Genomic DNA, 27390 nt, shown 5'->3' with positions numbered 1-27390 from the left:
GGATACTTTCTGGGAAGACCAGGTCCTGGCACAGGAGGGATTTTGATGCATTTTATTAAAGAGTGACTTCCATCTTCCATCTAGACACTAGCCAACCATAAAGGCCTGATTGATGAAGCATTTCTGAAATGGTTGTCCTTCTGACAGGTTCTCACATCTCTGATAAGGAGTTCTGAACTCTGTTACAGTGGTAGTCGGGTTCTTGGTCACCACTCTGACCAAGGCACTTCTAGTTGGTTCTTGAGTTTAGCCAGACAGGCCAGATTTAGGAAGAGCCCCGGTGTTTCCAAACTTCTTTCATTTCACAATAAATCCTTACTCACATCTGTCTCAACAAAATTTGATTGCACAGGGCTAAGCACAGGGTGGCACGGTGGTGTAGTGGTTAGCACTGTCACCTCACAGTAAGAAGGTTCTGGGTTCGAGCCCAGTGGCAGACGGGGGCCTTTCTGTGTGGAGTTTGCATGTTCTCCTAGTGTCTGTGTGGGTTTCCTCTGGGTGCTCTGGTTTCCCCCACAGTCCAAAGACATGCAGGTTAGGCTAATTGGTGGCTCTAAATTGACCGTAGGTGTGAGTGTGATTGGTTGTTTGTCTCTATGTGTCAGCCCTGTGATGATCTGGTGAGTTGTCCAAGGTGTACCCCGCCTCTCGCCCATAGTCAGCTGGGATAGGCTCCAGCTTGCCTGCGACCCTGTAGAAGGATAAAGCGGCTAGAGATAATGAGATGAGATGATAGTGGATGACCTATGCTCCTCGAAAGAGCGAAGGGATTAAGTCAAGTAAGTCAAGTTGCCTGCGACCCTGCTTAGGATAAGTGGTTACAGATAATGGATTGAGGTCTAAGCACAGTTCCATGGACTTCATGGTTTGGTTTTTGGTCGAACAAATCATGGGACTTATGATTTCACATCCAGGTAGTTCAATTTGCCACAAGTGGACTCCAGTCAAGTTCTAGAGACATCTTAAGGTAATTAGAGCAAAGAGGATGCACCTGAACTCAGTCTGGTGTGCCTTTAGCCAAGGGTTTGAATACTTAGCTCAGTGAAAGATTATGTTTTTGATTTTTAATACATTTTGAAAAAAAACAACAATTATTTTCTTTGTCATTATGAATTATTGTGTGTACATTAATTAGTACATTAAGTAAACTTAATCCATTCTAAATGAAATCTACAGCAGTAAAAGGTGTGAAAACTGAAGTGCTAGAGAATAATTTCTGAACCCACTCTATATGAAGAGGCATCTTGTAAGACATGTCTTGATCCAACCTCAAAAATGCGCTCTTAATACATCTGACAGTAATACTCAGTTTACTAAGGCTATTAAGCAAACTGTGTCTGGAACTGACTGCTAAATGCATTATGCAAAACTGTTAAAAGCCACTGTAAAGTGGTGGAAATGGTCAACCATCAAAAAAGCTTAGGATTAAAAAGAAACCGCAGTAACAATGACAACATGTTGATGAATGTGTGCAATGTGTAAATTAAGACTTGTGTCAGAACAAGTAAACAGTACATTGAGCATTAACATAGCCCATATGCCATTTTGCTTCACTTGAGGAAATTCACGTAAGAGTTTGTGACTTATGTGCTATCACCAGGGTTGCCAGTTCTGCAGAAAAGCTTTCCAGTGAAGAAACAGTATTAACCTCCTAGGGCTTAGCGGTCACATGCGTGGACAGCACTTTATGGAAATTTGGAACAAGAATCCACATATGTGGACATACTTTTTCTCTAAAAGTACATCTTATCAAAAGATGATGCTTAGTTTTTATTCTAAGCCCAAATAGCAAAGAGAAATAAAAAATGCATGTAAAAAAACAGCTTGGGCCTTAGGAGGTTAAAACACATACTGTAGTTTGCTAAACATTTGTGAATAAAGTTCATAATTAAGCCTTTTGACTCAAATAGTTTTGATAAGAATTTAAATGAGTAGCAGGGTGACACCATGGGTAGCACTGCAACCTGACACAAGCCCTGTGTCTGAAAGCAGTCCCTACTCACTATATAGTGAGGATGCCATTTTGTAGTGCTGTCTGAAACCTTAGTGAGGATTATTTACACCCTATATAGTGCACTCAAAGTATCCCACAATGCATCACGAAAAGTAGTGTACAACCAATGGTCACTAACCAAAGCAATATATCCCATCATGCACTGCAGTCGTGCTGAAAGAAATCAAATTAAAAGTCTCAAATTTGATTTAATAAAAGGCAGCGGCAAAGAAGAAAGTATTCAGCCTTGATTTTTTTTTTCGTTTCCGTTTCCGGTTGAGAGTACGTCGTGCGCGTTCTGGCTGCCGCGTCTCACCAGAGCTTTATTTTATTTTATTTTATTTCTTTTTCTATTTTTTTTCTGTGTGTTTGTGCAGTTTGATGTTTGTTTGAGTGTTTTGTCCGCCGGTGGTGGTGTAGCTCCGGACCTGGTTGTGGTGTAGCTCCGGACCCAGTTTTGGGCGTTGGTTCCCTCCAGGCCTTGGTTCGCCGTGGGCGATGCCTGCGCTCCCAGCTGTGGACTGCAGTGAGCTCGCTGCTCATTTTACATCGTGGTTGTCCAGCGCTCTGCGCTTTAACGCTTGGCGTGATGTTCCGAGCGATGTTGCTCGGTGGCGTCGCGGCGGCTGTGCAGGTGGTTTGGGACACACCAGCGCTCTGCGTGGCGGAGCTTCTCTGCTCGCTTTGTGGATCCATGGCGTGGTGTTCAAACGATGTTGTTGGCGGCGTCACAGCGGCGGTGCTGGAGATGTGGGACTTGTTTTCGTGCGCCTTTTGGTGGGACTGTGGCTCCTACACCACGGGAATTACATCCTGACCCCTACTTGGTGGACTTATTTATTTATTTATTTATTTATTTTTGTATTATTTTTTATTTACTTAGTTTTTCTTTCCTTGTCTATAATTGTAAAGCGTCCTTGGGTTTTTTGAAAGGCGCTATATAAATTTAACTTATTATTATTATAAAAAAGAACTGAAAGATGCAGGTACTTTGTATTGATTAATGTGGGAAATACGCTCAGTATAATATGGATTTATCACAAAAATACATACAGTGGTGCTTGAAAATTTGTGAACCCTTGAGAATTTTCTATATTTCTGCATAAATATGACCTAAAACATCATCAGATTTTCACACAAGTCCTAAAAGTAGATAAAGAGAACTCAGTTAAGCAAATGAGACAAAAATATGAGACTTGATCATTTATTTATTGAGGAAAATGATCCAATATTACATATCTGTGAGTGGCAAAAGTATGTGAACCTTTGCTTTCAGTATCTGGTGTGACCCCCTTGTGCAGCAATAACTGCAACTAAACGTTTGCGGTAACTGTTGATCAGTCCTGCACACCGGCTTGGAGGAATTTCAGCCCATTCCTCCATACAGAACAGCTTCAACTCTGGGATGTTGGTGGGTTTCCTCACATGAACTGCTCGCTTCAGGTCCTTCCACAACATTTCGATTGGATTGAGGTCAGGACTTTGACTTGGCCATTCCAAAACATTAACTTTATTCTTCTTTAACCATTCTTTGGTAGAACGACTTGTGTGCTTAGGGTCGTTGTCTTGCTGCATGGCCCACGTTCTCTTGAGATTCAGTTCATGGACAGATGTCCTGACATTTTCGTTTAGAATTCGCTGGTATATTTCAGAATTCATTGTTCCATCAATGATGGCAAGCCATCCTGGCCCAGATGCAGCAAAACAAGCCCAAACCATGATACTACCACCACCATGTTTCACAGATGGGATAAGGTTCTTATGCTGGAATGCAGTGTTTTCCTTTCTCCAAATATAACGCTTCTCATTTAAACCATGAAGTTCGATTTTTGTCTCATCCATCCACAAAACATTTTTCCAATAGCCTTCTGGCTTGTCCACATGATCTTTAGCAAACTGCAGATGAGCAGCAATGTTCTTTTTGGAGAGCAGTGCCTTTATCCTTGCAACCCTGCCATGCATACCATTGTTGTTCAGTGTTCTCCTGATGGTGGACTCATGAACATTAACATTAGCCAATGTGAGAGAGACCTTCAGGCTACATCCACACGACAACGGCAACGAGATGTTATTTAAAAAAATATCGCGTCCAAATGGGCAACAATCAGTAAAATATCAGGTCCATATGGCAACGCAACGCTTGCTGAAAACGATGCAATACACATGCCACACCTCTAGGGGCGCTGTAAGACGGTCCCTTCGGAGACACCAGAACAATAGAAGAAGTAAGGATGCATGCGCATAAACTATTATGCGCGAGACTTCATATTAGCCACAAAGTCAGAAAAATCTGTTCGTAAAATTACATTATAATGACCAAATACAATGAAAAGTATTTTTCCAGTCTCACCTGTGAAAGGTAATCCCATGTGATCTCGTTTGGACGGTAAACCTGTTGGTACAGTTAAACGCAGCACATGAATGAGGCATCTTTATTCTCTGCTTTGACCCATCCAATATGGCGGCGAGGATGATGTATGATTCTACGCGGAAGGCGGCATCTTTAATGGTCCGGAATAAATTGAATGCTACACGTTGATGGATTAATTTGTTCTTCTACGCCCTTTTTGAGGAATGTATTGTAGGACTTAAACCAACATCTGAAGAGGTGAGATCGCTCCTTTTTTTCCCTATTTTTGCTGGCAGGATTGACTCTGCCCTAAGGGCTATTCTCTCTCTCTCTCTCTCTCTCTCACTTTGCACCATTACACAATAAATATTCACAGTGAAAATATTTTGTAAGCGCGTTTCATGAACCAAGTTATAGGATTTGTTGACAACTCGCATCGAGTTCATTACACTTCTACCCGGCGTGAATCACTCACAGTCATGTGGTTGTGATGTCATCGTAAACAAATCCGTTCTACTCATCCAGACGACTTCGCAACGGCAACGTTGCCAGATCTTTCCACTCTGGAACCCGTTCTCAAAAGATTGCGTTTTGGGGCACCCAAAACGCCAGTGCCGTGTGGACGCCAGGCCGAAACGATAAACAATTGTATCGGATTCACCTGAATCCATTGCCGTGTGGACAGGGCCTCAGTTGTTTAGAAGTTACCCTGGGGTCCTTTGTGACCTCGCTGACTATTATGCGCCTTGCTCTTGGAGTGATCTTTGTTGGTCGACCACTCCTGGGGAGGGTAACAATGGTCTTGAATTTCCTCCATTTGTACACAATCTGTCTGACTGTGGATTGGTGGAGTCCAAACTCTTTAGAGATGGTTTTGTAACCTTTTCCAGCCTGATGAGCATCAACAACGCTTTTTCTGAGGTCCTCAGAAATCTCCTTTGTTCATGCCATGATACACTTCCACAAACATGTGTTGTGAAGATCAGACTTTGATAGAGCCCTGTTCTTTAAATAAAACAGGGTGCCCACTCACACCTGATTGTCATCCCATTGATTGAAAACACCTGACTCTAATTTCACCTTCATAGTAACTGCTAATCCTAAAGGTTCACATACTTTTGCCACTCACAAATATGTAATATTGGATTGTTTTCCTCAATAAATAAATGACGAAGTATAATATTTTTGTCTCATTTGTTTAACTGGGTTCTCTTGATCTACTTTTAGGACTTGTGTGAAAATCTGATGATGTTGTAGGTCATATTTATGCAGAAATATAGAAAATTCTCAAGGGTTCACAAACTTTCAAGCACCACTGTACATGTATTATTATTTTGAAAACCCACCAGCCGATTGATCTGGCACGTTTTAATTGTGCAACAGTAATAACATAAATACCAGCTTGATGGACTAGTGTCCGAAAGTGTTTTTTTTTTTCATTTTACCAATGAGCTCACTATATACGGTAGTCCTCTATATAGTAATTCCCTATATAGAGATTAGGGAGTAGTGAACGAGTGAGTGATTTTGGACACAGGGAAGGTTTCTATCTGTGTGGAAGTCCTCATGTTCTCCTTTTGTCTGTGTGGGTTTCCTCTCGATTCACCAGTTTTCTCCCACCTCCCAAACACATGGTAGCATGTAGATTGGCTTGTCTAAACTGCCCATAGATGTGAATGTGCAAACTAAGATACAGAGCATTTAAAAAGTATATGCAGTGCGTTTATAAAAATGTATATCAGTTTTTTTTTTCCTTAAAGCTAGACTGCCTTTTAGATTTTTCAAGTGGAGGTCATAAAAAGAATTTTCCCCAACACACAATTATTTTTGTTTAGTGGACCAAAAGCTATTGAATTCAAATCACAGACTTCCAATTTTATTCGTTTTTTAAAAATAGAACAATTAATGTATTTAGGGCTACATGGCCCTAAATTCTTTGCTATTTTTTCCTGCTTCACCATGACCCAATTCAAGATACTACATCATGCATCACGTGGTGGGCTTTCCCCGTTCACGCAAGGCATTGTGGGATACAAATTTGAAAAAGGAGAGAAAGCTCAAGGACGTGAGTGTGTGAATGAAACCTGAAAAACCGACGACAGTAACGGAAAGTGAGAAGAAAAGACGTTATGTTATATATGAAGGAAAGGAAACGCAGGACCAAACTAATAAATATCGGCGCTCAGCGAGCACCTCGGTGTGATCAGCTGTTTGTTTAGCGACCGAATGATGGAACTGTCAGTGCATGCTCAAAGGTAAACCTGTAGATGGCAGTAATGCAACACTGTGGATGCCAGCTGCCGTAAAACCCAAAAGAAGAAGGTAAACCTGCGCATGTGCACACGGACTTCCTCTGTCTGCTTGACTGCGCGAAGCGAGTGATTTTCATGCACACTCAGGAATCCCTTCAAATTAAATAACTTCCCAGTTACAGAATGGCCTGATATTTTGTGAGATATTACAGAAATAAACATATCACAATGACCAAATTTCAGAGGGAACTAAATTTCACCGATTTTATGAAATCGAAAGGCCGTCTAGCGTTAACACGATAAAACTATTTTTATGCATGATATACATTTTTATAAATGCACTGCACATGCTTTTTAAATGCTCTATATCTTTGTTTGCACATTGCAGGGTATCGAGGGAGGGTGGGGGCTGTATGATTAGAAACATTTTAGTGTTTAAAGTTTTGTTTGGATGTTTTAGCGGCTGCTATAGCTATTTGCTGCCTCTCACATCCTGTAGGTGTGAGTTTGGCTTGTGGGGGTATGTGCTCTTCCGGGCCAGGAAGGAGGGTGGTGGTGTAGCCAGAGAATGGGAACAGGGTCACAGGTATTTCTCTTCCCCCCCCCATCTGTCCCTCTGAGTTACATGTTGATCCTGGGATTGAGATGCTGGCCTCTTCTGCCCCTCGGACCTGCTTGATCCATCCTGGTGCCCTGTGTCTGGTCGGAGTTTTATCGCCCCACTCCTGTGAAGGACGGCCCCATGAGGACAGTTGAGGGTTATACCTGTTAAAACTGTTAATATTATAGTCAGGCTGTCTGTTGTTGCCCAAATGAGGATGGGTCCCCTTTTGAGTCTGGTTCCTCTCGAGGTTTCTTCCTCATGTCGTCTGAGGGAGTTTTTCCTTGCCACCGTCGCCACAGGCTTGCTCATTGGGGATAGATTAGGGATAAAATTAGCTCATGTTTTAAGTCGTTCAAATTCTGTAAAGCTGCTTTGCGACAATGTTTATTGTTAAAAGCGCTGTACAAATAAACTTGATTTGATTTGATATTGTTATGCTATTTTATTATACTGTCTACCTTTTTTATTGTTTTTTTTGTGTGTTATTGTTGCATCGAGTTGTTGTCTTTGTGTCTGCAATATTATATTGACTTACCCTTCCTACTGTACTATTGTGCTTGTGTCTACCTGCCCTAACCTACATATTGTTCTTGTGTCCTCTTGTTGCAGGGACTACGGACAGAAATTAGCAAAAAGTTATACGCTGGTGCAATACACCTTCTCATATATTTGAGTTCAATGTCTGTTGTACATGGTCCCTGACAAAAACAAATAAAAATGAGTGTGTAAGTTTGTGTGTGCATGGCACCCTGTGACAAACTGGTGTCGCATTCAAGGTGTGTTCCCACCTCATGTACAGTATTCCCAGGATAGGCTCCAGACTAGGGCTGTGTACCTAAACGTAACATCAGGTACAGGTACCGGTACAGAGGTTTAGGTACAGGTCCGGACCTGTACCTGAACAATTTGACAAATTCTTCTGAACTTCTTTAATAATGACAGAAACATTAATAAACTGTTGACAGCTTGTCAGTATCTTTATTCAAAGAAAACCGAACATAACTAGGTTTCCTACCTCACTTCTCAGTCACCCTCTCAGTCTCACACTATAGTTAACTTGGGATAAAAAGTCATAAGTTGTCTCACAGCGAGAAGTGACTACACTAGAGTACTACAGACTACGCGCAGTCCGCGGCTTTTAACTTATGCGGCAAAATTACACAAAGCAACAAAGACTGGCAATGCCAGCAAAGGAAAAATGGCTGACCTGCTTTTGAGTCTTTTTGACCAATCAGAACGCTGGATCAGCCAAGCTCTCACAGTGTCTCGTGAGACTGTGGCGAGAGGATCTCAAATCAAAGATGGCTCTGATTTCAAGTTTCAGCGCGGCATTTTACGTCTTTTCCAGTGCTAAATTTTCATCTTTGTGGTAGGATTTACGCATCTTCAGTCACAAAATAAGCAGATACTTGGTGTAAATTTATATCGGTACAGTACTGGTACTTCATGATCCGGTATTTTGGACCTGTACTGAATCGATTTTCACGGTACAGTACCGGTACACAGCCCTACTCCAGACCCTGACCAGGATTACTGAAGCTCATTGAATGAATAAACAAATAAATGAAGAATTAATAATAATTATAAAAAATACAACCTGTACTGGCAGTTCAATAATATCCAATATTTCTACACCCATTTTTGTGACAATATCTCACTCTAAAATGCACATGACGGGGACAGAAGTGCACTTTGCTTGTCTGCACATACACAGCACATAAGCTCTGCATTGAGACTTGCATGGCAGTTTTGTATGTCGCATGCAATGTTTTTCTTACTTACATAATATGCCTTAATTATGTCTGAAAACTGGTGCAAACAGCTTAGTACATCTGGCACTGAGTGGTCATTATCACTAATAGCAGACTGTTCATAATGCCTATGACTGCAATCACGCAACATTAGCTTATATGTGCCGCTTTATTGGTTCACTCACCCCCAGAGTCTGTCTGCAATGAGCATAATCATTTAAGGTGACATTGCCCTTTCCAAAATGCCATTCATTAAATGAGAACATTCTCTATCAGGAACTGTAAATGCATTCAAACACGCCAGAAAACAAGCGAGACCCCAGAAATAATATTTTCCAAATAACCAAACGTGCCTTGAGACTGACACTAACCGGAAGACAAATGTCTGTCGATGTCATCGTGGCATGACTTTCACTCCATAATCCTGCCTGGCCTTAAGGGACACTGACTTCATCAAAATCAAGTCATTAGATATGAACTGTGCAACAAGCAGCATAGGGACATCAAAAGGAGTCTAATAAATGGAAATGTGTCTGGTTTTAGCTGCCAGTCTGATTTGTCTGCCTGTCCAAAATACTGAATAAATGCCCTTTGCTAGCTATCAATCAACTCCCACAAAAATCTCAGCACACGTGCCATGTGTTTATATACAGTATGTGTGTAAGTAGGCGTATCAGACGCTCGCTGGCCTTGTTGTGAAAATTGTGCGTGCAGACGCTCATCTAAGTTTCCGAATCTGTCATTGCTCAACTCTTGAATATTTTCTATCGTGACTACTATCATTAAAAAGCATATAATCTCTGCTTTCTAAAGAAATGTATCTGGTTAAGACCTGTTCAGTACTTTGGGAGTAATAGCAGGTTGAAGTTGGTACAACAGAGTTCACTCTCTGCTTGCGGGACGTCGGGAAACTGCCGGTGCTTTTCTTTTTGAGTCACGGGAAAGCAGTCAGTCTCTCTCTCTCTTTCTCTCTTCTGATCGGTTTCCGACTGGATTACTCGTCAATATCAATCAGATAACTTTTATAGGGATGTTCTCTCGCTCTCACTGTTTCTGATGAAGGATTCATCAAAATTTTCCGTCTGCTAGTTTTGATGTTATGATTCACAGGAGACTTTGAAGTGAGTTTTCATAGCTTTACCTACTTATTTTTTTCAAATCAAGCTGATTCATGCAAACAAATAACCGTTTTCGAATATAACTGTAGTCGTTTTGATGAAAAATACTGAAATCTTAGTGGTCGGAATGAGATTTAAAAAACCAGAAGTCAGAAACGCGAGTGTCAATTTCAATTCAGTTCATGTGAATTGTTTATTGGATGTGGATCGCACAGCTTTTTCGAGGTTCGCCTTGAAAGCTGTGAATATTAATCGAAATAATCATTTATATTCTTTCATACAAAAACTAGTCGGCCCTACTTAGAAATACAAAGGCCTACAGAGCACAAAGAGGGTATTAGAAATAATCTTTTATTACTTTTTTATTTTGATAGAGAACGGTCGATGTGAATGACATTCAATGCTTAATTATGCAGATTTTATAATTAACATTGATTTCTCCTTCTTTGTAATGTATAAATGAGAGTTAAGATCAGCTTTATATTGCACAAACAAAGCCATTTGGTGAAACATTGATGAAGAGAGTGTACCGATTTAATGTTTTTACCTAATTAGCATCATTAATACTAATTAAATACTAATTTGCACAATTGGTTTTTACAAAGTTTTCAAACCTTGTATTCGGTATACAACCATCTATGTGCCTGCCAATTTCAAAGTTATTAAGAAAAAAAAAATTGATCTCATTGGTTAACGAGGCCCATTTTGCACCATGTGATCCTCAGACAGAATATTACTCCAGTTTTCTAAAAATTAAGCCTTTTTTTTCTGTCTTTGGTTTGCAATATCTCAAGAACGGATAAACATATTTTCTCATCTCATCTCATTATCTCTAGCCGCTTTATCCTGTTCTACAGGGTCGCAGGCAGGCAAGCTGGAGCCTATCCCAGCTGACTACGGGCGAAAGGCGGGGTACACCCTGGACAAGTCGCCAGATCATCACAGGGCTGACACATAGACACAGACAACCATTCACACTCACATTCACACCTACGGTCAATTTAGAGTCACCAGTTAACCTAACCTGCATGTCTTTGGACTGTGGGGGAAACCGGAGCACCCGGAGGAAACCCACGCGGACACGGGGAGAACATGCAAACTCCGCACAGAAAGGCCCTCGCCGGCCACGGGGCTCGAACCCGGACCTTCTTGCTGTGAGGCGACAGCGCTAACCACTACACCACCGTGCCGCCCGTAAAAAGTATCTTGTGCATTCAATTCTGAATTCAATGAGAGCAGTTTCAAGCAATTTGGATTGAATTTTCACCTGATATGCCTAGTATAAGGAGGTTAAAAGTGGAATCGAGTTAAATGCCAGGAGGTTTGCATGTATCTGTGGATCTGTGGATGGACGACAGGCCACTCAGGGTCCAGCCCTGGACTGTCACTCAAGCAAAAGCTTCTGTGACAGCTATAGCCTATGTTTGTTTGTCAAATCGGAGACACAACAAGTCACCAAGCAGAACAGACATTCCCGTCGACAATGTTTGTCTTAAATGGCAAAGTCAGACAAAGCCTAGGGCGAAGCTGGAAGAAGCTGCGCAATACACAACACAGTGACAGTGACTGCAGTGTTATACAAAGCATTCAGTTCAACTGAAACACTCATTCTGACACCTTGTATCACGTTCTGTTATAATAATGAGGTTATGTCCTCGTTTAGTGGCAACCATTATGATTCTTTCCCCTCCGCAAAACTCAATTTCCTTTGCTTCACAAAAACTACAAATTTACTGACCTCATCCAGCTCTTTACACTGACCCTGTCGTAGCAAACCCAGAACGTGCTCTGATCCACTTTCAGCAGCTGTCTCAGGGTCAACAGAATGGCACCATTATTGTCAAAGTCGACAAAAAAAGAATTAACTGCCCTCGGAGAACTAATTCCCAACTGCCAAGATAATTAGAGAGAATGTTATGGGTGTGTTCAGCTCCGATGTCTCTGCAGGTCAGATCGTCCTCATAACCAGCCAACCTGTTAGACACACTGATTTTGGGGAGTAAAAGAGATGTTTTTAGTCAGTAAACACAAGTGAAACAGGTCAATAAGCCTCCTGGCAGCACCGTATGGCAGCTCAACATGGCATCCACGAGTGATGAAGCATACTGAATTCCTGCTACGAGAGAGAAAACAAAAGTGGAATGGTGTTTACCTGCAACTGAGAAGGAGGTAACTGGGAGAACTACTTTACCTGCCTTAGGCCATCCCTGCTGTTCTGCATGATACGCAGGGCATAGTTAGAGCGCTGGCCCCTGCTGTTGAACTCGATGTGGCCTGTTAGACCTTCCAATTCTACCTATCCAGGACGGAGACACAATATCTGATCACGATAAGCGTGTCATAGTGCATCATGTTGGTGAATAAAGTGATGAAAACCAAACCAATAATACTGGGATGACGGGGAACACATTAGATTATATTAGTATTATAATACACTTTTATATGGAGGCAAAGGATATTCACGAGAATGTCATGTGATTCATTGGCTGTGAACTTTTTATTGATACGTTTACACATAAAACATTTGAAATGCAGTCATGTGAAAAAGAAAGGACCCCCCTCTTTCAAGTCTAGGTTTTAAGTGTTAGGACATAATAAAAAAAATCAGCTGGTCCTTACCAGGTCTTAAAATTAGGCAAATACAACCTCAGATGACCAATAACACATGATATATTCACCCTGTCATTATTTATTTAACACAAAGTAAGCCAAACATGCAGTAGCAGTGTGTGAAAAATTAAGTACACCCTTACTACTTCCATAGAAATTATGAAGACTATTAGCAGCCAGGTGGAGCTGATCAAATGAATTTGATTAATTGATCATCAGCAAGTGTGGCCACCTCTTAAAAAGCAGGAGTTTTGGCCGTTTGCTGGTCTGGAGCACTCAGGTGTATGTTAACACAATGCCAAGGAGGAAAGAGATCAGGAATGATCTGAGAGAAACAATTGTTGCTGCACATCAGTCTGGGAAGGGTTATAAGGCCATTTCCAAACAATTTGAAATCCATCATTCTTCTGTGAGAAAGATTATTCAGAAGTGGAAAACATTCAAGACAGTTGCCAATCTTCCCAGGAGTGGACATTTCAGCAAATTTACTCCAAGGTCAGATCGTGCAATGCTCAGAAAAATTGCAAAAAAAACCAAGAACTACATCTAAGACTCTACAGGCCACAGTTAGCATGTTAAATGTTAAAGTTCATGAAAGTATAATTAGAAAAAGACTGCAAAAGTATGGCTTGTTTGGAAGGGTTGCCAGAAGAAAGCCTCTTCTATCTAAAAAGAACATGGCAGCATGGTTTAGGTTTGCAAAGATGCATCTGAACAAGCCACAAGCCTTCTGGAACAATGTCCTTTGGACAGATGAGACCAAAGTGGAAATGTTTGGCCATAATGCACAGCACCATGTTTGGAGAAAACTAAACACAGGATATCAGCACGAACACCTCATCCCAACCATCAAGCACGGTGGTGGAGGGGTGATGATTTGGGCTTGTTTTGCAGCCACAGGGCCTGGGCACCTTGCAGTTATCGAGTCAACCATGAACAACTCTGTATAAAAAAGTATTCTCGAGGCAAACGTGAGGCCATCTGTCCAACAGCTAAAGCTTGGCCACAACTGGGTCATGCAACAGGACAATGGTCCCAGCACACCAGCAAATCTACAGCAGAATGGCTGAAAAAGAAAAGAATCAAGGTGTTGGAATGGCCAAGTCAAAGTCCAGACCTTAACCCAACTGAAATGCTGTGGCGAGACCTTAAGAGAGCTGTGCATAAACAAATGCCCTCAAACATGAATGAACTGAAGCAATGTTGTAAAGAAGAGCGGGCCAAAATTCCTCCACAATGATGTGAGAGACTGATAAAATCATACAGAAAACGATTGCTTCAAGTTATTGCTGCAAAAGGTAGTTCTACAAGCTATTGAATCATGGAGTGTACTTACTTTTTCACACACAGATTCTGCATTTTTGCTTAATTTTTGTTTATTAAATAATGACACGGTGGAATCTGTTGTGTGTTGAGGTTAGATTTGCATAATTTTAGGACCTGGTAAGGATCAGATGATTTTTTGATTTGTTATGTCTTGATTGGTAAAACCATGTCACTGGAAGAGGATGCACTTTCTTTTTCACATGACTGTATCTTGCATGGAATGGAAATATTACACCATTAAAATCATTCATTTGTATACAGAATGGTAAGAAAAACGCCACCAATAACATTCTCCGTCAAAAGGATTAAAAATGGTGAGATAGGTTTTTGTTCTAAGTGCTTTTCTCTCTAGGTAGGAACACCTCTCCTGAGTTGCATGGCTGTCCCATTGTGTCACAATGCCCATTGTGTAATTTGCACTTTAACTGCAAAATGTGTGCAGTTTATGTACTTTTAGTTTCAGGAAATGAAAACTGAAATACAGATCTAACATGTCATATTCATATTTGCTCTCAAACCCAAATGTCTTTTCAGTGTATAGGAAAACAAAATATGATATATCCTTAAAGATAGACTACCTTTCAGATTTTTCAAGTGTAGGTTAGAAAAAATAATTTTCCCTGACACTCAATTATTTTTGTTTAATGGACCAAAAGCTACTGAATTTGAATCACAGACTTCCAATTTTATTATTATTATTTTTTTAAAACAGGACAATTAATAAATTTAGGGCCACGTGGCCCTAAATTCTGCGCTACTTTTTCCTGCTTCACCATGACCCAATTGAAGATACTACTGTACGTCATGCGTCACGGTGTGGTGGGCTTTCCCCGTTTGCACAAGGCATTGTGGGATACAAATTTGAAACCGGAGAGAAAAATGGAGGACGTGAGTGTGCGAATGAACCGTGAAAGACCGACTACAGTAACGGAAAGCGAGAAGAAAAGACGTTATGTTATATACGAAGGAAAGGAAACACAAGACCAAACTAATAAATATCGGCGGTCAGCGAGCACCTCGGTGTGATCAGCTGTTCGTTTAGCGACAGAATGATGGAACTGTCAGCGCACGCTCAAAGGTAAACCTGCGCATGCGCACACACATGGACTTCCTCTGTCTGCTTGACTGCGCGAAGCGAATGAGTTAATGCACATTATTTGCTTTAATCTCTTCAAATTAAATAATTTCCCAGCCACAGAATGGCCTGGTGTTTTTTTTTTTTTAGCTATAAAAGTGTTAAGATATGTAGTAGCCCTAAAGCATTAGGATCATCTGATTAAAACCCAATGTGAGAGTATGGAGTTTATTGTGTTCCTGAAACTCATTATCCACATTAATATTACTGAAGCGGTAACACTGTTAATGGCTTATTGTTTACGTTCGACCAAAGTGTGGGCAGGAAAGCTCGTCACTTCTCTAGCAGTGAGAAAACGCTTCATAATTTCTAAAGAATTATACTAAAGTATGGCTCACTGCAGCGTGACAAACAGCACTTGTCAGAATTTCAGGATAAACTATTCTTCTGTCTTGATAATGGTTACCATGGTGGACTTTAATGAATGTGCCACATGGACAATAATGAGTGTTTGTACCCATCTGAGGTTGACAAATTGATGCAGTGTGTGTCTTACCATCCTTAAGTAGTTCATCAGGCTGGTGCCATGCTCCCAGATCTTTGAGGACTTGCAAGAGAGCTGAGTTGCCCCCACATTCTGGCTGCGGTTCAGCTCCTGCACAGCAGCAACTACTGTGTGTACGGCATCAAACAGCAGTGCAGATGAGAGCTGGGACACAAACACATGCAGCACAGTGCAGGTAGTTAAATCTCACTGAGTAGGATATACAGTGCCAGGCAAAAAATTTGTACACACCTTCTAATTCAATGATTTTTCTTTCTTTTTATTCACACCTTTTCAATTTCGTAAAATCGGTGAAATTTTAGTTCCCTCTGAAATTTGCTCATTGTGATATATGTTTATTTCTGTAATATCTTATAAAATATCAGGCCATTCTGTGGCTGGGAAGTTATTTAATTTGAGGAGTTTCCCGAGCAAATAACGTGCATGAAATCGCTCGCTTTGCGCAGCCAAGCAGACAGAGGAAGTCCGTGTGTGCGTGTGTGCATGCGCAGGTTTACCTTTGAGCGTGCACTGACAGTTCCATCATTCTGTCGCTAAATGAACAGCTGATCACACCGAGGTGCTCGCTGAGCGCCGATATTTATTAGTTTGGTCCTGGGTTTCCTTTCCTTCGTATATAGCATAACGTCTTTTCCTCTCGCTTTCTGTTACTGTAGTCGGTCTTTCATGGTTCATTCGCACACTCACATCCTCCATTTTTCTCTCCCATTTCAAATTTGTATTTGAACGGGGAAAGCCCACTACATCATGCATGACGTAGTATCTTGTATTGGGTCATGGTGAAGCAGGAAAAAATAGCAGAGAATTTAGGGCCACATGGCCCTAAATATATGAATTGATCTATTTTAAAAAATAAAATAAAAGTGGAAGTCTGTGATTCGAATTGAGTAGCTTTCGGTCCAGTAAACAAAAATAATCGGGCGTCGGGAAAATTCTTTTTATGACCTACACTTGAAAATCTGAAAGGCCGTCTACCTTTAAAGTAATGATGGATTTAATTTCTCTTTACTTAGTTGAGCGGTTCTTGACATAATATGGATTACTACAGTTGTGGAATAGGGCTATTTACCGTATTTATTCTTTACTGTATATTATTTGATCTCAAATGCATTAAGAAGGCAAGAAACTCCTCCACTAATTAACTTTTGACAAGGCACCTGTTAATTGAAAAGCATTCCAGGTGACGACCTCATGAATCTGGTTAAGATAATGCCAGTAGTGTGCAAAGTGTCATCAAGGTAAACGCTGGCTACTTTGAAGAATCGAAAATATGAAACACATTTTATTTTTTTCACACTTTTTTTTGCTTACCACATAATTCCATCTGTTATTTCATAGTTTTGATGTCTTCAGTATTGATCTAATAGTCCAAATACAGAAAACCCTATGAATGAGTAGGGGTGTACAAACTTTTGTCTGGTACTGTATATTTTGGACAAAATGAGGTTCTTGATACCACAATTTTAAGAAAACATCAATATATTTCTCGAGAACAATGTGGATAGTTTTTTTAAATTAATTAATTTATTAATTTCTTTATGAGCTATATAACCTTGTCCAAGCTTTCTCGAAAGATCGCATCAGGTAGATAAGACGCCATTTTGACAAACATGGCGGTAAAAACAGTCAGTGTGCCTAAACGTGATTAAAACCTTGCTCGATAAGTGTGATTTCCTCAACGGAGTGGAGGAAAATGAAAAAAAAAAGGATACAAGCCTAATCAATTGACTTTCTAATCAAACAGTGGCTGTCAAAATGCCTGCGGATTCACTTTCACCTCAGTGGAGTTGAACTGGAATTTTTACATGTAATTTTCTCCCTGGGGCGGCACGGTGGTGTAGTGGTTAGCGCTGTCGCCTCACAGCAAGAAGGTCCGGGTTCGAGCCCCGTGGCCGGCGAGGGCCTTTCTGTGTGGAGTTTGCATGTTCTCCCCGTGTCCGTGTGGGTTTCCTCCGGGTGCTCCGGTTTCCCCCACAGTCCAAAGACATGCAGGTTAGGTTAACTGGTGACTCTAAATTGAGCGTAGGTGTGAATGTGAGTGTGAATGGTTGTCTGTGTCTATGTGTCAGCCCTGTGATGACCTGGCGACTTGTCCAGGGTGTACCCCGCCTTTCACCCGTAGTCAGCTGGGATAGGCTCCAGCTTGCCTGCGACCCTGTAGAACAGGATAAAGCGGCTACAGATAATGAGATGAGATGAGATTTTCTCCCTTTTTACTTTTTTTTTTGGGGGGGGGCAGATTTTAAAAAGATATAACGTTACTTCTGGTTAAAATCCATGCAAAAGACTGAAACAGTTCAGTCCAGGAACGCCAGAGCATTTTAGTATTTTATATTTAATAAATTCGACATATATTAAAAGATGGTTTGAAAAGGAGCTGGTTTTGACAGTGTGAAACTCCATAACTGGCAACACTCGATGTAACGCTCCACTGTCCACTGAGCAGACCGTCGGGCTTCCTCTCCCCTCTTAATACCATCATCCTCACGAATGCTTGAATGAAGTGAATGCACTTTATAACACATGACGACTCAAAGGTGGCTTGGTCAGGGAACAATGTGGGTAAGTTTTTTGATGATGTGTGTGTGTGTGTGTGCCTGGGTGGACTCCAACATGTTTTTCCATGCTATTATTGAACAGCTAGCAAAACGGAAGGGAAAATGACTACTCTTGTCAGTAAGTGATCTGGTGACCAGGGGGTGAATTTGTGAGTGTAGCTCATGCTGCTGAAGAAGGAAGTAGCATGCTACGATGAGATACAGGTCTTTTGGTTAAGCTCTGCACCGACCCACCTCATGCTAATAAAAGAAAGTACTGAAATCCAGGGCTTAACTGTACTCCTGCACATCCACTTCGGCAAGGACATGAGAACACAGGCTGACTGCTCTGCATTTTAAACAGTCTGCACTTTCAAGGCCAGTGTATCTCACACCTTGCCTAGAGTCACTGTTCGGTTAAGCATGCTCTCTTCATCTACAATACTATCAACTTAAATATTCTAATCATTCATTATATACTGACCTCAACAGGAAAAATACAGCTGGTCTCAAAAAACATTTGTTTTCTAAAATTCCTCTTCATTTTGTATACAATAAAAATATAAGACGGCATATTATTATCATACACGTATGACATGCATATAAGACAGCATATTATCATACATACAGGCCACTTTTTAGTGGCCTTTAGTTAGTTTCTTTTGTTCTGCCTATTTCAAAAAACATGTGCTTCAACAAGCTGTTCAGATTCGGCTCTCCTTACTATGTCACAAGAGGAGCTCATTACAATCTGAGTATCTCTACTCACAGCATGAGAACTGCCTTTATGAATGAATATTCACTGGGGAAAGTGCTACCTGATTGGCTGGCGGAAGAGTGGGGTGGGCTGAGCAATGGCTCATTATCATTTAAAGGAACAAGCACTCAAATCAACCGTTTTGAACAGAGCTGTTTCGACAGGGTGAGAAGGGAGCTGTGGTGATTGATTTATCCTTGTGGGATTTTGACCAAAGCATGTCACAGACATATGTTATTTACCAGCTGGGAGGTAGAGGTCTGCGCGGGTCGGATTTTTCAGTCTCGCTCCTGCCCGCGCCTGCATTGTGCAGTCCCGCTCCCGCCCGCAAAGAATTATGATTTTCAGTCCCGCTCCCGCCCGCGCCCGCATTGTGCAGTCCCGCTCCCGCCCGCGCCCGCAAAGAATTATGATTTTCAGTCCCGCTCCCGCCCGCATTGTGCAGTCCCGCTCCCACCCGCGCCCACAAAGAATTATGATTTTCAGTCCTGCTCCTGCCCGCGCCTGCCATATTTTGTCCCTCTCCCGCCCGCAAATCCCGCATGATGCAGACGTTCGCGTTATTTCTCAGGAAAGTTCTTGTCTTGACACAGCGTGATGGTGCCCCCCCCTTACTTTGAGTGGATTTGAGCATAAATATCTACAGCTCACGTTCACGTTTGTTATTATTTACCTTGTTTCTGAATTTGGAATGTTGAAATGGCAGCATGTAGACCTAATAATAATAATTATTTAAGTAGGCTAATCATTTAAGTATGCGCTCTCCTGTGGTGCGTCTCCTATGAATAATTAGTGTGAAAGGAGAGATGGATCACACTCTTTACAGTCTAGCTGCTATCGTTTTTCGAAGCAAAGTCTCTGTTCCTGTTAGGACTGGGACTGTTTTGGCCTCTAGAGGTGTTATTTCCTGTTTTTTGTCTATGTTTGTTTTGGCCTCTAGAGGTCGCCACTGTGTCCTGTGTTTTGGGTTGGTGTTGATTGCCTGTTTTCATTAGTGTCACCTGTTTCCAATTTATTTTGTGTATTTATACCCCCTGAGTTCAGTCCTCTTGTCACGGAGTCTTTGTGCTGTTATGTTTAAGCTCCAGTTACCTCTGTTCCGATTTCCTCATCCATGTCCTTGTGTTCTTTGTATTTTTGCTTTCTTTTGGACTTTGTGGATTTTGTTTTTTGACTTTGTGAATCTTCTGAGCGTTTGGTATTTTTGCCTTTTCTTTTCTATTTTTTTTGGCTTTTGTATTGACTTTGAACTTTTGGATTTTTTTATTTTTTCCCTTAAGATCTTCTGAGCGTTTTAGATTATACTTTTTGGATTTTTGTAAATATTGTAAATAAACCTTTTGATACTTTTTCTACTTCCACCTCACGCCTCTGCATTTGAGTCATCCCCCTGGTGGCCTAGTGGGGGTTTGCTGGATTATCACACCAGCGAACCAGGTTCAAATCCCAGCAAAACCCTAACAGTTCCAAGTTCCTGGCAGTTTCAAAAGCTTATGAAAAACCTACATCATGTCACAGAGCGTTAATCTCGCGATAAAAAAAAGTAAGCAGCACTTACTTTTGAAGCACTGCGAGCTTCAGTAAAGGAGCTCTGCTCTTCTGCCATGATCGGAGATCTCAAACACGGAAGAGGAAAGGAATCGGAAACGTATGAGAGTTATTTATCCTCTCCTGGATCAGAATCAGAATTCTGATGACCAGCTCATCTAAGGTGTCATTAAGGCATCATGTTAGTGTGGGTCACTGGAGGCTGGGTGTGAACGGCGAGTCATTAGAGCGATCAAAGGATCGCCCATTAGGGTGATCAATGGCAAATTTAAGATGCCATTCCTCACTCAATCTGGCAATCTGACTCTCTCTGCAAATTTAGGCATCTTAAAATGTTTTTATTAATGCCAAATAAAATATCCAGCACAAATTATATATGATAGACGTAAATTAATTTATAAATTTTATTTTAAACACATTTTTAGTTAGCGGGACTGCAGCTTATCACCGCTCCCACCCGCGCCCGCATATGTGCATTCCTGCCCGCGCCCGCAATGAGCTTTCAAAATTTGTCCTGCGCCGCACTGCTTTGCAGCGGGTCCTGCGGGACTCTCGTGGGAGTGCAGGGCTCTACTGGGAGGTCCATATCGTGAAATACCGTGACCGAGGTCTTGAAAGTACTGTGCGAGGCCCTCTGGGCTGAGGTCAGTATTCAAGGCCGAGGTCACGGTATTTTACTATACGGTCCGACCTTAAGCTGGTAAATAATATATTTATTTTTTTCTTTACCAAATTCTAACAGAAAATGAGAGCGCCCGAAAGGGGAAACTGAGCCGAGCCGACATTTTGAATCCTCATTCACGGCTGTAATGCAAATGGCTTCCTCCTCGGTATACAAGTGCACTTCCATGGCAGGAAAAAAAAATACATTTTGCCACCTATGTAGTCCCCTATTTATACAAAATTGAGTCTTTCAGGATTTAGCCATGTTTTTGCTTGGTGTTAGCAAGTTAGAGGTTATTAGCTTTCTCCTGAAAGGTTTTATTTTATTTTGTCTTCCTCAGGGTAGTAAAACTCACTTTTGCTGTGAAGACTGTCATTATCACTATCCATGCTGTACAATTAATGCTATTCTTCTGAGAAATGCGAAAATAAATGTTGACAAAAATTGCTACTATGTTTTTTATTGTTGTGAACGAGCGAGTCGCCAGAGGTCCGTAACTGGGGTCCGTAACTGGGGTCCGTACCGTAGGATACTGACCCACTCGCCAGCCAATCAGAGCGCAGGATTTGATGGAAACCGGACCGCGAAAAAAATAAAATTCATTAAGACTTCAGGGAAGTTTGTCAACTTGTGGAAAAGGGGTATAATATGTCACCTTGAAGGAAAGTGCTCATGCATGATACCTGCACATGACAACTACATATGATAAACCTATTTAAACATTTCTCAATGCTTATTCCAATAGGCATCGGTTGTCGATTTTTATCAGTTACATTACTCATCAGTATTATGCGATTCTGCATTCCACAAGTATACTTGGCTACAAAATCAGTTGTCATAATATTCTGGATTAGTCTGGGAAATGTGTTAGAACAGGGGTTCTCAACCTGTTCTAACACAAGTACAACTTCTTATATGTGGCTCATACTTGCCAACTTTTCAAAATTCTCATGGGGGAGAAAAGTGCGTGAATGACATTTTCAATTGGACGAGGGTATGATGCGCGGTTGAAACGATAAAAACAGTGGATCCCAATTAATTGCAAGCCATTTTAAATTTATATAATTAAAGAGTTTTTGAATTGTTGATTTTGTTCTATCAATTACTATCGGTTATGGGATTCATGTATCAGGCATGAGAGAGCTGAGTGAAAAATCTGAAATAATACTCGTCTTGAATTTTAATATAATAACTATGAAAGGGAAGTCTGCTTAAATCAGATTTAGCTGAAAAATCTCGTGCCTGAATATTGTATACATACACAGAAAACAACACAAGTGATGCTTTAGAAGAATGTTTATAATTTCACTTGTAAACTTTCACTTAAAACTTTCAAACATAAATTCAAAATAGCACTAAGAATAAAATTTCTGCGACACAACTGCAAAAAGAAATTCTCAAGAGTTAAAAACATTTCAATACGATAAATATATTTCGTTTATACAGAGGTGCAGATCCTACTGTACCGTATATGCAATTTAATTATACTTCTTACTACAAAAAAAAATACAAAACATAAATCTTAAGTTAATTTCAATGTCTCATAAGTACTTGTTACATACACACGTACAAATGATCAATTATTTTTAATTAAAAAATAAGAACATTAAGCATTTACATAAAAGGGTGTGAATGACCTATTATAGTTTTGAAGAAAATGTAATTTACCTGCTTTTACCCCACCATAAGATTGGGATAATTGAATCACAATTGAATAATTGGGATAAATGAATCGCTTTGTAGTCTTACCTTGCAAAATGCATTGGTCTGGCTGGGTGAACATTTGCTTATCCATGGAAATTCATTCTCCCATGCAACTTGGTATTTGCATTCATATTTTTGTCGTTTGGTATTTGGTTTAGTAGCCATGATGAATGACTGCTTGTAAAAAATGTCGGACAGCCTAGGTGAATCCTACATTACGGAAGTGACTGTCGTTCTGCTCGTTGATTGGTTAAAAATCAGTTGATGTCAGCAGTGTTTCTCATACGATTCTGATTGGACATAATCGGGAGTATTTTTAACTTGGCAGTAGGGATTTCCTCAAAACTGGGAGATTATCCAGTTTTTAACAAATACGATCGGGAGGCGGGAGACGGAGGCTAAAATCGGGAGCCTCCCGCCGAAATCGGAAGGGTTGGCAAGTATGGTGGTTGGGTTAAAGATCTGGGGATCAAAACACTACAAGATAAATCCTGTATTGTTTTTGCCTGGGTAAGGAGGAATTTCTGGGCTTTGTACACGTCTTTGCGATGGTTGCTAGGACGCTACAAGTTTTAGTATCGGGTGTAAACAAACCACAGCTGTTCAATTCTCAATCCTCCCTGCTCTTCTCTTCCAGCAGGCATCACAGATCCATATAATTTACCCACAAACATATTTATTTATTCTGCCTACTGCGCATGCATGCTCTGTGTGTGTGTGTTTAAATGCAAAGGAGGAACGTGACAAGAATAAAGACTTGTTCTTCTTAATTTAGCCACAAATGTATTTATTCCAGGTGGCACAGTGGTGTCGTGGTTTGCACTGTCGCCTCACAGCAAGAAGGTCCTGGGTTTAAGCCCAGCAGCTGAAGAGGGCCTTTCTGTGTGGAGTTTGCATGTTCTCCCCGTGTCCGTGTGGGCTTCCTCTGGGTGCTCTAGTTTCCCCCACAGTCCAGAGACATGCAGGTTAGGCTAATTGGTGGCTCTAAATTGACCGTATGTGTGAATGTGAATGGTTGTTTGTCTCTATGTATCAGCCCTGTGATGATCTGGCAACTTGTCCAGGGTATACCCTGCATCTCATCCATAGTCAGCTGGGACAGGACCCTGTACAGGATAAGTGGCTACAGATAATGGATGGATGGATTTATTCCACTTGCAAGGTGTACATCAAACCAGCTATGGAGATATTGCACCAAAAACCAGACATTTGCAGCTAGAATAGTCATTTACTACATTAGCAATGTATAGAGTGGATTTCTGATTAGTTTAAAGTGATCTTCATTGAAAAGAACAGTGCTTTCCTTTCAAAAATAAGGACATTTCAAAGTGACCCCAAACTTTTGAACAGTAGTGTATACTACAGCGCCCGGGGAGCAGTTCAGGGTTAGGTACCTTACTTAAGGGCACTTCAGCCCAAGGCCATCCCATGTTAACCGAACTGCATGTCTTTGGACTGTTGAAGAAACCGGAGCACCCGGAAGAAACCCACGCAGACACGGGGAGAACATGCAAACTCCACACAGAAAGGCCCCCGTCGGCCACTGGGCTCGAACCCAGAACCTTCTTCCTGTGAGGTGACAGCGCTAACCACTACGCCACCGTTCTACCCGTAACAGGAGGGATGTTGATTCGTAACTCATCGAAAGAAAAGGGAACAGAAGTCCACTGACTTTGCTTCGTTGAATATTAGACGGAGTAAAACTGTTTACTGTAAACACTGTTTAACACACTGTTCAACAAAGAACTAGACATGAAGTCAAATAATAAACAGACATTAAAAGAATGCATTTTGGAATCTTAACATAGAACTGAGAATAAAATGTAAAATCATTGGTCACAAAAAGTTTAGAACACCCTCCCTTTTGTCTTTTTATGTCTCTCCTTCTGTCATAAGCACCCGAGGTGGACAGTAACGAAGTACATTTACTTGAGTACTGTACTTAAGTACACTTTTTGAGTATCTGTACTTTACTTGAGTATTAATTTTTTGGGCAACTTTTGACTTTAACTTCACTACATTTGAAAGACAAATATCGTACTTTTCACTCCACTACATTTCTATCAAGGTCCTCGTTACTCATTACTATGAAGTGACTTTGAAAGTGGATGTTTTTTCTTTTCTTTTCTAAAATGTGATTGTTTTTTTCAAAGGTGACACTGAGACAGCCGATCAGTAATCACTAGGGTCAGGTCACGTCCATAGACTGTATAAAATCAAGTGCAATGATTTCTCCGCAGCATTATTTAACACGATCAGTTGATGGCAGAATGGAAGGAGGCGGTTCTTCTGAAGAATGCACACACCCATGGCTTTATCTGGAACCCATGTTTCAGTTTTCTAAAAGGGTTAAAGATTAATTTTGTTTTAAATGTTTGCTTTGTTTGCCTAAACCGAACCACATTACAGCCTACAAAAACTCACCGTCCAACCTGCGGAAGCATATTGAGGTCTGTAAACATTTTATTCCAAGAGAAAGCTTGCAAATAAATTTTATGTGCTTTTAGAGCTAGCAATAACGTGGCAATAGCTATGCAGTCTGGTTAGTCAAATGACTTTCTGGATTTGCCCACCAAGTTTCCATAGCCTTGTCCACGGCTAACGTTAACACATAACTAGTTAACTTGGACACTGTTAGTTAGCATGTAAACACAGAGTTACGCTAACATGAATCACGTTAACTTATCTGAAGTGCTTTCAGAAATATGTTTTAGCATAATCTTGCCAAATAAACAAAATGTAGAAATCTTTCTTTTCTCGTAACGTTAGCTACTCAATATGATTTCAAGTTTGAAAAGATTTTGCTCGCATGTCAGGTGGCGCTTCATTGACTAGCTAGCTTAACATTAAACCACCATGATTCCACAGGCAGATTCATATGTGCATGAATGCATACACTTGCGTACATGAGACCTGTGAGATGGACAGTATTGTACGAGTCAGTCACAACAAATTGCTGGAATTTTTTTATTTTGATGTCAGATGATGGTCTTGCTTAAAGTAGTGTTGCTGTTGGGCCTTTATGAAGCTAGAGGTGTGGACCCGGGTTTTAATCAGGTTGAATTGTTATTTTTATTTTCTGAGCAAGCTGCATTTACAGCTATTCCACTGTCCTCCTGATTAATATACATATGCATGTGTGCACACACTGCCAGAGCTGGGTCAGAACACGACCATGCTGCTTTGTGGGGTGGGGAGGAGTGTTACAATAAAAAAAAAAAAAAAGAAAGAAAATGGGGGCGGCACAGTGGTGTAGTGGTTAGCGCTGTCGCCTCACAGCAAGAAGGTCCTGGGTTCGAGCCCCGGGGCTGGCGAGGGCCTTTCTGTGTGGAGTTTGCATGTTCTCCCCATGTCCGCGTGGGTTTCCTCCGGGTGCTCCGGTTTCCCCCACAGTCCAAAGACATGCAGGTTAGGTTAACTGGTGACTCTAAATTGACTGTAGGTGTGAATGGTTGTCTATGTGTCAGCCCTGTGATGAACTGGCGACTTGTCCAGGGTGTACCCCGCCTTTTGCCCGTAGTCAGCTGGGATAGGCTCCAGCTTGCCTGCGACCCTGTAGAACAGGATAAAGCGGCTAGAGATAATGAGATGAGATGAGAAAGAAAATGACAGTGGCTCTTTTTCAGTTCAGTTGTGTTTAATTTTGTAACGTTCTACCAGGCGTTTATTCTACAGTTTCTACAAGCTAGTCAGTAAATCCAGTCAGTTGCTTCAGAGGCATTGGGTTTTGTAAGTGTCGTGGCAATAATACAGCAATGCGTTGACAGAAAATGTAATTTTAATACTTAAGTATTTTTAAAAGCAAGTACTTCAGTATTTTAACTGAAGTAAAAATTTGACTGGAGAACCTTCACTTGTATCGGAGTAACATTTGACCAGCGGGATCTGTACTTTGACTTAAGTAATGAAGTTGGGTACTTTGTCCACCTCTGCCAATGTCAACAGAAATCCAAGACATTATATCAACTTGACATCAAAATTGGAAAAGTTCTTTATAAAAGTTTAGACAGGCTAAGGGCAGCTGTCACGAAATGCTGATCCAGGTGACGTGTAGCCCTGTAAATGAAATGCACCAACAAATTCGTGTATCTTAAAACTCCCAAATGTTACTGCTTTCTACTCCTGTGAAATCATGACATGAAACAAGGATTATCTTAAATTTTTTAGTACCTTATAATCTTTACATGACCTGAAGGAATTTAAGCACAGAACGAGAGCAGAGGGAACAAAGAACACAGAAGTTCCTGTTTATGTGGATGTATGAGCATTTGTGTGTGATAAATAATAAAAGCTTTGTTCCTCAGTTTTAGGGTTATCCAGAGGTCTACAAACAGCCATGTAAACAGTTCTAACCCATTTGTTCTGGATCCTCAAGGCAATTTCCTTCAGAACTAGAGGAATATGAGTTTTTTGATCCTTTTCTTGCTAAGCGCTGATAGCAAAGCTGTCAACTTGTGATTAGGACTGCATGTGGTTAACCTATAAAAGGCCTTCACTATGACATCCTCATTCTCTTTCCCATCCTTGTCTTGGAAT

The 27390-nt window shown here is 40.9% G+C and overlaps 1 protein-coding gene across 1 annotated transcript in view; it reads right to left on the bottom strand.

Annotated features, from left to right (window-relative positions):
* grik4 (glutamate receptor, ionotropic, kainate 4) overlaps window positions 1-27390 on the bottom strand; it is a 645415-nt gene that overhangs the window by 153201 nt on the left and 464824 nt on the right. Inside the window, exons 8-9 of the mRNA XM_060943850.1 lie at window positions 15636-15788; window positions 12260-12364 (exon numbers count right to left, since the gene is read on the bottom strand). Of these exons, the coding sequence (XP_060799833.1) occupies window positions 12260-12364; window positions 15636-15788 (258 nt within the window). The remainder of the gene's footprint in view (window positions 1-12259; window positions 12365-15635; window positions 15789-27390) is intronic.

This window comes from Neoarius graeffei, chromosome 17 (assembly GCF_027579695.1).
Source record: "Neoarius graeffei isolate fNeoGra1 chromosome 17, fNeoGra1.pri, whole genome shotgun sequence".
Taxonomy (NCBI): Eukaryota; Metazoa; Chordata; class Actinopteri; order Siluriformes; family Ariidae; genus Neoarius; species Neoarius graeffei.
This window is presented reverse-complemented; position numbering and strand designations above follow the sequence as displayed.